This window comes from Vigna unguiculata, chromosome 7 (genome assembly GCF_004118075.2).
Source record: "Vigna unguiculata cultivar IT97K-499-35 chromosome 7, ASM411807v1, whole genome shotgun sequence".
Lineage (NCBI taxonomy): Eukaryota > Viridiplantae > Streptophyta > Magnoliopsida > Fabales > Fabaceae > Vigna > Vigna unguiculata.
This window is the reverse complement of record NC_040285.1, coordinates 31,002,954-31,018,614: the sequence shown is the minus strand read 5'-3', so window position 1 is coordinate 31,018,614 and position 15,661 is coordinate 31,002,954. Positions and strand designations below refer to the sequence as shown.

At 31.6% G+C, this 15,661-nt stretch overlaps 2 protein-coding genes across 2 annotated transcripts; both read right to left on the bottom strand.

Annotated features, from left to right (window-relative positions):
* Positions 1-191: 191 nt before the first annotated feature.
* On the bottom strand, positions 192-2,310 carry LOC114190768 (probable phytol kinase 1, chloroplastic). Its single transcript, XM_028079789.1, has 6 exons — positions 1,931-2,310; positions 1,460-1,527; positions 1,217-1,348; positions 989-1,104; positions 779-893; positions 192-591 (listed from the first exon to the last, which is right to left on the bottom strand). The coding sequence occupies exons 1-6, from the start codon at positions 2,225-2,227 to the stop codon at positions 408-410; spliced, it is 912 nt and encodes a 303-aa protein (XP_027935590.1). The 5' UTR covers positions 2,228-2,310; the 3' UTR covers positions 192-407.
* A 6,093-nt stretch (positions 2,311-8,403) lies between these two features.
* On the bottom strand, positions 8,404-15,445 carry LOC114192236 (probable U3 small nucleolar RNA-associated protein 7). Its single transcript, XM_028081889.1, has 8 exons — positions 15,206-15,445; positions 14,815-14,880; positions 14,638-14,727; positions 14,056-14,188; positions 12,240-12,358; positions 11,791-11,858; positions 10,867-10,915; positions 8,404-9,670 (listed from the first exon to the last, which is right to left on the bottom strand). The coding sequence occupies exons 1-8, from the start codon at positions 15,260-15,262 to the stop codon at positions 8,645-8,647; spliced, it is 1,608 nt and encodes a 535-aa protein (XP_027937690.1). The 5' UTR covers positions 15,263-15,445; the 3' UTR covers positions 8,404-8,644.
* Positions 15,446-15,661: the final 216 nt, after the last annotated feature.

Genomic DNA, 15,661 nt, shown 5'->3' with positions numbered 1-15,661 from the left:
GTTCCGTGACTCATCCATTGAGGCAAATTGACTGCGATTGGGACGAGACGTGCAAAATTGCCACTGCATAGTCATTACTCTGACATCAAAAACCTGCTATCGATGCTTAACCAATAGATTTGGGTGTAATTTTCAAAGAGACTTGGTATCAATTGTGATTAACCGCTTTTTTAATGTACAAGATTCTTAAATTCAAATAAAAATAGATATGCAGAGTGTTAATTAAGACATCAACACAACAGAATAGTTATAGCTATTCTCGACAATGATTTTGAGTAACTTTTTTTAACAATTCCTCTACGATGAACAAACTAGAGATAATTTCGTATTGCCGCACTGTAAGAAAATTTTGAATAGAGAAGATACGTATGACTTTTCTGGGGATCTAAGCCAGTAGGCTTCAAGAGTTAGTGAAAAGTTAAAAATGCCACTGCCATTGTAACTAGTGGAACAGAGATGTTGTCATCTACTATCTCAGTAATGGGAAGGGACTCCACAATTGTTGCCACGAAAGAAATAAAAGCAACTCTGGGCACAGTACTTGCCCAATCCAACTGCACGTGTCCTAAAACTGAATAGTAGCACAGTATCCTACATGCAATAATAAGATCAAAAGCATCAGTGTCAAATATCTACTGTGAGCAATGTCATTTCCCATTTTATATGTATTTTTAGTTCATATATCCAGCCATAAAGTAGAAAGAAAACTGAATGAAGTTGATCTTTAAGTCGATTTCCTAATGAGTGAAAGGAAAAGTTGGATAAGATTGTTACACACCCAATTGAAACCAAGAATCCAAAAACAAGCATAGATATGCTACCGGCCCAACTCTTGTTTTGATTGTAAGGAATCTTCATGGACCCATATTTTCTACCGATGATATCAGCTACACCTGCAAAATCATCAAGTTCAATGCTGAAAAAACAAAAGCAGAAAACCATCACTTAGATAAGAATGTAGAAGAAAGTCTATTTACTATATTATTACCGTCCCCTCCACACATCATTCCCAACGAGACCACACCAACTGGAGACTCACGCCAGAACACAAGAGCACAAAAGATCAAAATCAAAACATAATAAAGAGGACCCCTTAGCAATTCTCTGCAGGCAAAAATGAACATTTAATGCCTTGCCTGGACCAAATTTGCAGTTTCTCAACAACGCCATGAGCATATAAAACAAAAAACCAGATACAATAAAAAAGGAAATTTACTGTGGATCTCCTTCTCTGGTCAATGATTTGATGAGTCCCTCATCAGAAGCCAATGACAGGCCATTCACCAAAAGCCTCAAGCAATTGACGAGAGGTACAAAAGCGGCAAAGTAGCGAGCCTTAGGGGAGTTGCTATCCTAGCATTAAAATCAAAACATTCAAACAAATCAGCATTACACACAGCTCACATCTTCCTCGTATGAAAGATAAAAAACCATGATCTCTAACACAGAAATGAGATACCTGAAAATAGGCCAAGAAACCAGAAAAAGCAACCCAGACAATATATGCACCAGCTTTCTGCTCAGACCCTGTCCAACCAATTTCCACAGAACCAAAGGGTCACATCATAGTCAAGCAAGCACCCAAACTTCCACCAACACACAAATCAGAAAATAAAACCCAGAACCCAAATTGAAGGAAACAAATAAACCTATTTTTTGTGGTACCCTTTTTAATCCTTCAGCGTAGGTTTCCTAAAGGATGGACTATTTGTTACTTGCACCTTAAATTTGCATTGGAATCAGCATCATAACAATTCATTGCAACTTAAAATTTCTTCCAATGGATGTAAAACAAATTTAATTCATTTTATTTTTTTTCTACGAATATTTATCAATAATTAGTCAAACTGAAAAAAAAAAAAAAAGAACTCTGTTTTGGAAATTGTGTATCTGCATGCAAGCAGTGACTGAACAAAGATTGAAGTTGTACCTGATGGAGGATGTTCCTCCGCGTGAGTTCATCAAAGGCACGTACGAGGGCGTACGCGCCGCCGAGAACACCAACGGTGGCCCCGGCATTGTAGAGCAGATCTTCTGCTGCGGCGGGGACAACAAACCGCGACACCCTTTGATCCAAAACGACACCTGGCATGACAGGAGAACGCAGAAAACGGACGGTGCCGTCTATTATTGTTGGCTTGTTCCAACGGAAGAGGGTGGTGCACGGCGGCGGCGTTCGTCGGTGCACGGCGGAGAATAGAAGGAGGTGAGAGGATAAGAGCGTCATGGTTCAAAACACAAACACTAAGAGACAGCAACAAAAAAAAATGGAGGGATAACTTTCTTATTTGTTTACTTGTGTCTAAGTAACCATTGTTTAATTAAAAAAAAAAAAAAAACACTATCTATGTTCTTTCAAATCAATACATAATAATTTAATAAGAGTTATATTATGACAAAATAAAAACAAAAAAAAAATTAACAAACCCAATTAATTTACTCCACGTGGGGACATGATCATCATTTAAGTAACACATGTTAAAAGTGTGTCACTTTATCACTCAACCCAAAAGAATCTTTAGAGTTTATAGTTAGATAAATGAATTGTGAAATTTACACTAAAAGTAAATGTGTTTAGGTTAAAGAAATTGACTTCTAATATTGAATCGTGTAAAATCTTGATATTTATTTTTCTAATAGATTATGAGCTAGTTTAACTCCTATGTTGTGACTTATAATTTACATGTGTTTCAATTGAAAATATAAGTAATTTAGGTTATAGAAAATACCAAATAAGAATAGATTGATGATCAATAAATAAGCCAATTGAGGGAATAAAGACAAATCCAACCAAAGTGATCTACGAGGGTATAATAGAAAATTACACATGGAAGTTTGAGAAGAAATACGAGAATTATATTTAAAATTGATCAACAGTTTTGAAGAAGAATTAGATAAAAATATATTTAATTCAAAACTTTAATATGTGAATTTTTCTCGTTAGAAATTATGTATGGGTATATTTTTATGTGATAAAAGAATTAAACATTAAAACTAATTCTGTTAAACTTTTAATATAATAAATTATCTAATAAACTTTTGTATGGAATTTTTTTTTTTTTTGGTTATTCTTAGCTTTATACACGTATGATAGAGAAGTGAGAACAAGATGTTACGAAAGGAGTATAAAACATAAATAATTTGACTTTTAGTTATTATGAACTTTTATTTGGATGGGAAACAACTTTATATAATGTATAAACTAAGTGAACAACAATGGTTGCCAACAGAAACAACTTTCTTAGGTGGTCTTCAATTCTTCTTTCTATTCAACCTCAAATCCAAAAAAATCATTTTCTCTCCCTTCTTTGAACTTTGTTCTATTATAAAGTTAATTATTAGAAGTATAAAATATTAAGCTTTATATTAATTAATCTCTTTCCTTATCTTCAATCTTAAATTTTGCTTGTAAGGAGTTCTATTGAAATCAAGAAATATAGGATTTGTTTGTCATTCACATCAGAATAAATAAAATTTTTCGAAAAAAATCTGCTAGTAGAGGAAGACCTCCTAAAAATAAGAGACATAGGTCTAAAGAGAGAGTCAAATAAGAATCTTTCATATATAATCCTGCATAATATATAAATATTTAATAATAATACAAGAAAATAAAATATATGATATCTTTATCAATCAAATTAAAATCATAAAATATATAATACCTTTGACATTTTACTCAAAATTTACCAAACTTTTTTCTACCAAAACCGTCCTTAACAAATTTAAAACATAAATTTAATGTCGCGTTAATACTTCAAAACTCTTATAGCAGTTAATCTCAAGTATTTATTATAACACTCATACAATATCCAATTATAACTAGTTCAAACACATCATTTACTCATAAAAGACTTTTAGATGTCAACAACTAAACTAAACTACAATTAATTATCCAAGTTATGCTAAATTTTCCTTTTTAAATTCTTAATCTCAAATCATCTTTGGTCTTTCAATTCCAAAAATCCAAAACAATTTGCTTAACTCAAAATTATTAATTCTCCTTACTTTTTTTCCTTTTTTGCTACAAAAAAAAAGAATATGACTAGACCAAACAATGTTAAAAAATCCTAACTTACTCTCTAAAAATACAGGTTCACATACAAAACATATCACTGTAGTTCTATTTTTTTTTTAAGTTTTTTAATATAATAAATAATCAAAACTTATTATAAGAAAAAGATAATTATATTTATTCTAAACATATACGCGTTATAATTTATTATCATTAATTAAATTATTTATTTCATTAGAAGTTCTATCTTAATGGAACGTTGCGGTAATTGTTCTCTGACATAATGGAGTAAATTTTTACACTTATTTAATATTATCATAATTCAGATGACAAAATTAACCACGATTATTTGAAAAATATCTTTTTGATGTAAAACTACTAAGAGTAAAAAGTGAAAGAATCTTTTACAAAGTCACGTCTCAATTGAAACCAAACACATTGGGTTTGGTTCGCAGGTTGCAGAGTACCTCTTTATTTTTTCCACCTCTTTCATGTGCCACAACAACTTCAGATAAAACCAAAGCCTGCACAAATAATTACATCTGCAGTTACAGTTCCAATTACAGAGGTACCTAAGAAAAATAAATAAATATAATTTTATGAATATTATCATGGTTAAGAATTCAAAATTAAATAAAAATAAAAAAGTTAAATAATTTATAAAATTGAATCTTACAAAATAAAGTGTCTTCCAAGTATTATGTTTTATGAGCACCTAAACTTCTGTGTCTGACTCATTTGATTGAGTGTGGTGTGTGAATAAACCAGTGAACTCAATGTCACCTTCTGCAAAACATGTACCACCATTTACTCACTCACTGTTCCATCAATTATTTTTCTGATTCCACATGGGTTATGCCCCAATAATTCATACCTATAAAAATGGATGAAATTTACTAAAAATTGGATGAATTCTAAATAAAAATTTGATTTCTTTTTTCGATCATGATTACAATTTTTTTTAAATTTCAGGAAAAAAATGATTACAAAGGGTTTATATTGAAAAAAAATAAATAAAGTGGTATTAGTAAACGTAAGTTATATTTTTAATAAAATCGTATGTTACGTACGAATTCATTATTTTTTTTTCCAAGAACAGCTTATGCAATTGCTGATCAACCTGACATATCAACAGTGAGTTAATTGTTTAAAGTGATTATACAGTTTAAAAATTTTCAATGTAGTTAGGTCAATCCATACAGATGCAGAGGTTTGCATTTTTTTTAGCAATCTTTTCATCTTGGGTAATTCTAATTTAACTCCACAAATCTAGTCGATGCGAGACTTTCAACATATAATTTATAGAGTGAGGATAGATTCTAATTTAGTTCTGATATCATGTTAAGAGTGGACTTTAAATCTAACTCAATCCCATAAAACTGGCTTGCAAGGTCTGCATCTACTTATATATTATGAACTGATTTTCTCTATAGTTGACATGTAACTTCCGACGTATACTTCATTTGTATATTTAAAAAGAAAATTTTATACTATATGTATTTACTTTAAATGTTTGTTTTAATTGTTCTCCTAAATGCAATTGGAGTTTTCATGACTCTCTTGTAGCATAAAAAGGATAGAATATTCACCGATTGGACGTTAATAAATAGTGTTTTTGAAGACAAAAGCAACCACAGATATTTGAAGCAAAGACAATGAAATTAAAGTGTTAAAATTAAAAAAAGTTCGACTTGAAGCAAGCTATTCATTGATCAATGATTCAAGAGGACAAAAGTGAGGCTATGTAAATATGATATTGTTGCTTTATCTATAAGTAAATGAAATTATCTACACGGAAAATAATAAAAAAATGACGATAGAATTCAAGTGAGACATGATGAAAATATTCAGAATGATCAACATTAACAAGAAGATATTTTTATGAAAGAGAATATATTAAAACTTTAGCAAAAATAAAATAAAAAATGTAGGGTTGGAAGTTTGTTGTCACGGTGACAAAAGAAAAGCTATAAAAGAAACAATGGTACATTTGAAGTTGACTCATCATGCTATAGGAATTTAAATAGAAGCTTATTATATTTTATAGTCACGTGATCGAATATCATGTAGGCTACAATTATTTAAACCAAATAGATTCATTTTCGAGTAGTAAAAAGAATTATAAAATACCTACAAGACTCAAAATACTTAAAAGAATAAAAAAAATTGTAGTTAACTATAAATAGAGAAAATGGTAGATAAATTTATAAGTTTTTTTTTTTTAATATTATGGGGTTTGTCAATGGCGGTGTTGTAAGGCTATAAATAGAGGAAAAATGTTTGGTATGAGAGTTAAGTAAGAGAAAATAATAACATTTTCTGCTATCATCAACACCAAACTGTTACATGTCCATTTATATTCACCCTTCTTCCAAAGTTTCCTTAATAAATTTATTTCATTTTGCCAACAACCATTCAACAATTATTCAACAAAGCCAACAAACTTTAAATATTTTGTGTCTACTTGTTTCTACAGCCATAAAAAGTTCACCAAATTCCCTTTCCAGCTTTTTTAGTTTATTTTGTTTTTATTCAAATATTCAGAAGTTTAGAGTTGCTCTCATCCAATTCTATTACATTAATAATTAATAATAGAATCTTAATATATAAATGTCATTAATCAATTTAATAATACACGCAACATCTCCCTTTCTTGATATTTTATTATAGGAAATAGTCTTTGCTCTAATACATATTCATGAAATCCTGGAGATTATAAGAGGAAGAATCACAACAATAATAATTATAATGATGAGAGGAGACAATATTATAGAAAGAGTGAAAATAATAGTTATAATAATAGTAAGGGAGTGGTTTATTTAGAGATATAAATATAGGCAGTGACTATGAAAGAAAATATAATAATAATATTAAGAATCATAATCGACCTGTGAAAGTAATAATAATGATCCAATGAGAGCATTATTATTAATACTAGTAATAATAATGTGAAATTACTTTTTTACAATTATGTGATATCAATGGTACATGTATAACAATTGGATTCGAATCCAATTAATACTTTAAAAAATATATATATCCATGATCGTGATGTGCATAAAAAAATTATCTATTAAATGAGTTTAGCATCAAATATAGAGATTCACTTTGCAAATTGTTAGTCTTATACGAAGAAATACTTTAATATTCAACCTATGTCTACATGTTACTTAATATAATAAATTTAAAATAAAAGCAATGTTTTACAAATTACTATATATAACTAATTTTTTATTTTAAATAATATTACACAAATCATTATGATTACTACTCAAACCAATAACTAAAATATACTTTTGTGATATACTACTTACTTAAAAAATCACCAAATATAATCAAACCCTGTTAATATATGTTTTCTTCTAAATATCTTAAAGAGCGTAAGTACCAAAGTTTAAAGAATAATTATTTTATAAATTTGTTAAGTCAGATTTAAATTAAAAAAAAATTGCTGTTACAAGCACTAAATGTATATTATGTATTATAATTTATTTATTATATTATATTTAAATTTAGTTATACGTTTTTTATTTGTTGTTGTTTATTTAAGACAATAAACAACATTATTAAGGGTGGTTAATCCATGTGATAAAAAACCATTTACTGGTTCAATGGAATGAAAAATGCATACATTACGATATCTATAATCTTTAATTTGTGATTTAGTCGTTCATTACCTACACAATAAGATCCACCATGACTAAGACGATGGCAAAAGGTTCCTCTGGGTGTAGAACTCAGTAACATGTTGAGTAGCAAAAAAATAATGCACTGCTTTTAGTCATAAATAAAAAGAGGTCTAGTAGTAACAGTTTTATGAACAACAAATGAAATATATATATATATATATATATATATATATATATATATATATATATATATATATATATATATATATATATATATATATATATATATATATATATATATATATATTCATCTGTCATACCTCAAAATATATATCTAATCGATCGAAAACCATTTCAGTACACTATTTTACAGCAGCTCTTTAACCTCCTATTACTTGCAGAATATGGTTTATAAACAGCTCCAGGGGCACTTGTTTCTATAAATTTGTACAGAACATGTCCACATCTACCAAATCACAATAAGAAACCACAATAAATTTCGTACACTAGAAACGGAACGAAATTTACATCATGTTATGTTTTCATTCCATATATTTCATTTCATGTTTTTCCATCAATTAAAACATAGCTGAAGTAAAACTTTCCGAACATACATCCTCAATAATAACTAAAAGTTATGGAAGTGTTTTTTTACTGCTCTGCTATTGAACTATCAGTTTTCAAATAGTCAAGAGTAAATGTCACCTACTTTTTGAAAGATACTCGAGTGACACTGCTCTATTACACAAATCCAGACACTACTTTTAGTCAAACGAATCATTAATGATCAGATTTTTGTGTAGGTAAAGAAGATTTCTTAGAATTAAAAAAACTCTAATCAAGGGGTCTCTGAGGCAAAATTTGGATATGCCCCTTACTTAAAGGGCACAAAAACGCCAACTTCGAGGCTAAAGGACTACAAATATGAAGGGCAACAAAAAATACAAGCTTATAATCAAAGGGAGAACAGTGATATAGAATACAAGGCTACTTGAAAGTTAGATCACGATGATGGTTTTTTACGAGCAAACCGTTGTAAAGATTTTGGTAGTTCAACACCCTCACTAGTTTTCTGCTTCTTTCTTGACAAGTTTTCCTCTTCTTGAATTTTCTGCTCCAAGTAGGGCCTCTTCACTCTAGTAACTGCGTCTTGCTTTTTCTGTACCCTTTTACCTGACTTGTTTCTTCCTTTTGTCTTGTTCTTCAGTTTCATGCCCTTAGCAGCTTCAACGGCAGCTTCAATCTCAGCCTCCTTCTCTTCCTTTGTTGGCTTCTCTCTTTTTGGTTTCACCGTACCAATCTTGCTGGGATCCAACATGATAGTCTCGGGTGGGAGCTTATCAAGTAGAGCACGTATTTCCTTTTCTCTTCTCTGTTTGGAAGTTTCGAACGGGTTTGCAACCCATGAGTCAAAGTTGGGTTCTCCAGCTCCTGGAATAAGAATACTAGACCAACCCGTGGAGTGCCCTATACCCAAAACATCTTCATATGGTCGAAATATTAATTTTCCTACCTGGTAACCTTTCACCATGGAATGAGTCATGTACCTGGAATAATTCTGTGTACCAGAAACATCTCGCAGAACCTGGACCAATGAGCCATTACCGCAAGCAAGTAAGCCCTTTTGACTAAAATCCAGAGTATTTGCATGACCAGGTAAGGTTTGAAGAACCTCAAATTTCCTTAAGTCCCAAAGCTTGACTTTTTTATCTTTCCCTGCAGTGGCCATCAAGTGGCCATTTGAGTGAAATGCCAGCGCTGAAACAGGCCCTTGATGACATAGCATCTTGACAAGAGGAGCAGAACTGGTCGGCTTCCACATGGTAACAGTACCACCTGAGTGACCTAAAGAAACAACCCCATTGAAGGGGTTTACTTGCATCACATCTGTACGTCCTAAGCCAGTTTTAAAACTACCTGCCATTGAACCCATTGTAACGTCCTGATAGCGAAGCTGCCCAAACTTATTGAGTGTGGCCAAGAGAAAATGGTTTTTCAGAAACTGAAGCCTCAACACTGGACCATGTTCCTGGAGAAAAAGGAAACCGTTTATAAGGAAGCATCCCATGTGTCCAAAATCTTACATTACAACAAAATTATTCCATATCTCACTAATGTACATCAAAATTGACATAACCTACAATTCAAAAAATAGGATAACAAGAACCATGATCTATATTTGACAAAATATCAATGCACACAATCAAAGTAACATCGAATTAAAATTCAAGGATTGGATCAATAAAAAAATAAAATCCTATGCATACATACATATATGTGTGTGTGAGGTGTATCAAGAGAAAACTATGGATTATTGTGACAAATTACATAAGTGTACAAGTTGGTGATGTAATGTGGTATAAGTTATAATCCCTCTTCGTATATAAGGGGGTGCATCAATTGAGAACTCTTATTGTAACAAATGAAAACTATAAAGTCATACAATCATGTTTGGATATTCAAAATGAAAAGTTAATTAGTTGTCACATGATCACTTAAAAAGAAATGTCCATTAACCTTCTATTCAAATTTGACTAAATGCACAGATTTATAGATCTCATTTCTCAATATAACGAGTCCTCACTTGTTACATTTTCGATATAATTGTCATCATTAAGTTCCACTAATGGTATCTCATTCTTAAATTCAACATAATTTAACCAGCCTAACCAAATAAACGAAGGGGTGCCTCCTAACTCGAATTACGAAACAGAGAAACATAGAAAGATTGTATTCCTTGACTGATTGCAAAAGAAAAGAACAAAAAGGAAAGAGGTCCCTCCTCCAACAGTTTCCTCTTCAAAAGAAATACTTCCTTTTACAAATAGCAAGTGCTCAATTTACCGAATGATAGGTCCTAACTAATTTCCCTCCCCTTTCTCCTAACTCCTAACAGTGTCCAAATTAAGATTAATAGCAATGTGAAGCAGCACTAGTATTGGATATGCATGTCATAACATGTCCTATAATAAACCCTATGACTCATAACATAACCGAGCTTCTGGGTAGTAAAAGAGTTTATTGAATCTTCAGATAAATAACATTGGAAATAAAAATACCAACTAAATGTGATATTTAAAAGTCAAGCATACCAAAATGAAAGGTTTAAATACAAAAGATAAACTTGTTCATCAAGTATGAGCGTATGCAGAAACACTCCAAACAACGATAATACACTAATAGCTAAAATTTATAAAAAAATAATTGCAAAAGAAATATAACAACCTTAAGGCAGTGAAGCTCAGTGCCTTCTCGATTATAGATGTATGAATACCTGTCAAATTCAATATTCAAGTCATCATATACATGAATTCATGGATACCTTATTTTGGGTTCCAAATTACAGAAAACAACAAGAATATCATAAGATTTACATGGATTGATTAAGCTCATCATGCTACCACAACCAGAGATGAAACTAAAAATCTTAAAGGATTATATAAGGAACTGAAGTCTGATATTCATGTTTAAGTACTAAGCAGGAAGCATGTCGAATTAAGAAACGTAAAAACAAGAATTAGGTAACCATAGTTTTAAAATTCGTTTCACCTCCCAAGGGAAAAAATAAAATCAATCTTAAAAGACAGCCATCGTTGGCTATAGTTTATTGCAAGAAAAAACTTATAAAAATTATGCATTGATGTTGTAATGAATGCTATTTTTTTCAAAGTCACATATAATTAGTTAATAAGTGTCCGCAAATTTGAATAGCAGGTGTAGGTGGGGTGCGTCATATAAATTGAAGATCCCTGCCCCAAATTTTTTAATTAAAGTTTATTCATGTCACTCTTTTATTTTGGGAACTTCCAACCATACCCCTCCCCCAACCTCACTTATTTCACCATTCAGATTTAAGAGATGCATTTGTTGTAATAACATAAATTAATTGATACCTCCAAAAAACATTTTAATGTTTATGATATTCATCATTTAATAAATATGTTAATCTGGTGCACACAGTTATTATATTACTTCTGAATTAATGGTGTTGACATCCGAACTATGACAGTGTCAAATGCCGACATACTTACAAACATGTAACTAGGATGATTACATGTCTACATCATTAAAGAGTAATCAAATTATTGTTAGAACCAAGTTGTTACTTAGATTAAACAGTGGAATACCAAATAAAGGAAGAGAAATTACTTTTTCTGTGCAGCAGCAAAGAAGAGCTCATTGTGCAAGAATACCACATCACGCACTGTTTCCCTTACCTGAAACAATAAAAAACAGTTTTCTGGAAAACTCAGTAATATCCTTATACGGCCAATTATATTTTTAAACAGTTTTCAGCTATCATGAACCTAGGATCATTTTTTGAAAAAAAAAAAAAAACTTTTTCACCAAAAAACACGTTTTAAAATGTTACGGCAATTAACAATCAGCTATTCACAAAAACCTCAACAAACGTTGTTTTGGTTATTTTCAGTGGTCAATATCAGCACTGAATGATGTCATGTATATATGTCACAATGAACATTACCACTAGAAAAGAACAAATCAAACAATGTTCTTGAACATAAAACATATTATGAAATTTATTAGTTAGTAATAGTAAAACCCAGCATAACAAGCTCAACTAGGATTGGGCATACCTGAAGCTCTCTAATTAGGCTCAGATTTATCATGTCCACTATTCCTAGATGGCCCTTACGACCACCCACAGCCATATACCGGCCACTTGAAGTAAAATCCAGAGTGTATGGACCAAGTTCTGCAAATATGGATTGTAACCAAATACAATAAATGGCCAATCACGAAGATAACAAAGTCAAGAACAAGTAAAAAATAAAGGAATATTATTTTACGACATAACTAAAAAACTACATCAACTTCTCACTAGTCAATTAATTATGAAGCACACAACTTCAATAACTTCTACTGAAATTGAAGTCATTGCATTAAATCATAATATTTAATGTGAAAGACAGTTATGGGGCAAAACTCTCTTAAAAGGTTTATCAGTAATAAGAGTCAGGATTTAAGAGCAAAAAGCATACAAAGGAGACCATCTGGTACCTATAACAATATACAAGCAATTATGTGCAAGTTATATCAGTTTCCAATTTTTATGCACTTGGACTGATTGTAGAGGGTTTATCTCGCCCACAGAACAATGATTTGGCCTTGCAAACCAAAAACATGGATTTTTCATTGTGTCAGAACAGGAGAGAAAATAAGGTTCATGCATCCTGCATCTCACATCAAGCCCCAACTATTCATTTAGTTACTGAACTAAACAGATCTGCTTTCAAGTTTGTATGTACTTGAATTAAGTGTAAAAGGTCAATCTGACCTCTAGCACAACAACAGTTTGGTTAGTAGCCAAAGAAATCGGGTTTTCCATTATGCAACAGGAAAAGAAAATGAATTACATACATACAAGCATCACATGTCATGCTCCATCAATCCATAATATTATTGAAATATATGTAAATATACCCATTAAATAATTTACATGCAATAATCAGTAGTGGTATACACATATTCCTTGCCACAAGGTAAATAGAGGTTTTATGGCTAATGAATGGAGAAGATTCTGAGAGAACAAGACATAAATCATAGTACATAAGTCTAGCCTCTCAGGCAGGAGCAATCAAACAACCCATAGCAATGTTTTAAAGACAAGTTGGTCACTGAAACGGTCTGAGTTATTGATTGAACCAATGAATTGAACCGTATGAACTGGTCTATAAATAAAAGTTGTATAATATATAACCTTTCTATAATATATATCACATTATCACATGTCCAAATAAATGATTTGGTTTTGTGGTCAGGAGAGTAGCTCCAAACTTGTGCACTTTAGATCAAATCTAGGCTAGTGCAATTATTAAATTTAATTTGAATTTTCCTCTTAGCAGGTTCACTTCACATACACCTGGACTTGATGGACACCGTGGGGTAATGTGCTGCTGCACAGTTTGATGAATTAATGAGTTAACATCTAAACCGGATGAGGTTACCATTTTAACAGGGTCAATGAAGTCATCACAGACCAGACTGATAACAGTTCCAGCTCAAGGTCAAACCAGCAAGTTCAGTCCGAGTTTACAACTATGCCCCAGGGACCAATTCAAACCCAATGTGCTGCTCCTTCCACACACAAATTTCATGATATTCTCAAACTATACGATCTCACTTTCTTGACAAGAAAACAGTAAAGATATCCTTGGCTCAATAACAGATCAAGAAAAGACCACATCCACATTTCCAATTGGTAATGATGATAAAAAATAAGGAAACAAACTAATTAAATTTTACCATTATCCTCACTACAACATTTTTCTAACAAGTACATCAAGCATTTTTTATTCACAGTATATAATGACACAAGTAGGTCACCAGAGAAGAAATTACTACCAACATATTGAAAAAGTTAAAATGAAAAAAAACAATCATTAATAGTACCTGGTAAAATAATATCATACTGTTTCCGTGAGCTTGAGATATCTACTTCTTGAGCTATTGTCTCCTGTTTGATCCTCCATGTCTTTTCCAAGCCTTCAGCCTCCAGATAACCTCCTTCACTAGGCATAAGCCACTGCATAGTTGAATTTTTACTTAATAGGAAGGATATTTTGACAACAAAAACATCAATGTTGACTGTTACATAACAGCCTAATTAACTAATTGCATAAATGTGATATTTCAAATTTCCATGCAATTCGGGTTTAATTAACTTCTCTTCATACCAATTAGAGCATAAGCTTCAACTAATTCATTAGTAAAGTAAAACCTAGGCCAGAACTAATAACCTGGCTAAGCTCAACAATGATCCACCATGAAGCAAAACACTCAAACATGCTTATGCATCAAATCATGTTACCTCATGATAAATCCGATATCAAACTAAAGCATGCAAACAAACATGCCACGTCGATATTTTGCACAGAGCTTTCGTCCACACCCACGAACAACATTGAGAGAACAATCCAATTGCATATGATATGTAAAAACAAAATAATATAAAAGATAAATTCAATGTAATACCTTCTCGGCCTTGGCAGCAGCTTGTGCAGATTTTCCATATAACTGCTCTTTAATAGCTAGTTGACCCTTCAGCTTTTTATCCTTCAAACCCTGCAAATTACAGTTTACAAATTAAGACTAAAAGATTCCATTATCAAGCACCAGTGTCTCAATTCCAGCAACCTCAATGACTTGTACCTCCAAATTAGCACTTTCTCCTCTCAGATACTTTTTCATTTTCAACTCAAGCTCAGACAAAATATCCTGCAAAGCAGTATTATCAAATCAATAGTAAAAAAAAAAAAAAAACTTAAGAATACAAAGCATAAATACCAAACATTCAGCATGCTCCTGGATTAACAAAGAAATAAAATTATATTAAAATATTAAAACACAATTATGACGACTCCTCATTCCGAATTGTGAGCTCAAAAGTGTACTGAATAACTTAAACCAGATCCAAAGATGGCTTCCTTTCGCTTCAGCATTCGTATACAAAATAAATGCAATATAATAGGGAAAACGACAATAACATAATGAAATATTCATAAACCAAGTTAGGGTCCATAAAAACTATGTGCTGAAGTACCTTTTCAGTGGAAGGTTTGTTCTTCGTAAGAGCATCGTTCTCTTCATTCTTACCCATCTCGAGGCACGGCTCGGTCTCTTTGGACGGCGGAGCAGACGGCGGAGCAGACGGCGGAGGAGTGAGGAACAGAGAGAGACGAGGAAAACGGCGTCGCAGGGTTACAAGGGTTTTGTGTTGGGGTTTTGAACGAAATCGGCCTCGTCTACCACCTAATTTCTATTATTTACGGCAATGTTTTATGGAATAATTTTTTGGTTGGTAATTTTAGTTTAGTTTGCTGGCACTTATGGCAAGAGAGTAAAATAGGTTATTTCACATTGTAAAAAATATTGCCGTAAATCATTTTTTATTTCCTCTGTACTTCAATTATTTAATCTTAAATTTTAATTTTCTATACGCAACTAGTCAATTTGATATTTTAATTTTAAAAATATATTAAATATGGTTTTCCTGTCC

Coding starts and splice junctions, on each gene's coding strand:
- LOC114190768 (XM_028079789.1), bottom strand. CDS start 2,227: ATGACGCTCTTATCCTCTCACCTCCTTCTATTCTCCGCCGTGCACCGA. Junction 1,528..1,930: donor GGAGGAACATCCTCCATCAG/GTACAACTTCAA, acceptor TTGGTTGGACAG/GGTCTGAGCAGAAAGCTGGT. Junction 894..988: donor AATGATGTGTGGAGGGGACG/GTAATAATATAG, acceptor ATGATTTTGCAG/GTGTAGCTGATATCATCGGT.
- LOC114192236 (XM_028081889.1), bottom strand. CDS start 15,262: ATGGGTAAGAATGAAGAGAACGATGCTCTTACGAAGAACAAACCTTCC. Junction 14,189..14,637: donor CTGCTGCCAAGGCCGAGAAG/GTATTACATTGA, acceptor TCAACTATGCAG/TGGCTTATGCCTAGTGAAGG. Junction 10,916..11,790: donor TTTGCTGCTGCACAGAAAAA/GTAATTTCTCTT, acceptor TGAATTTGACAG/GTATTCATACATCTATAATC.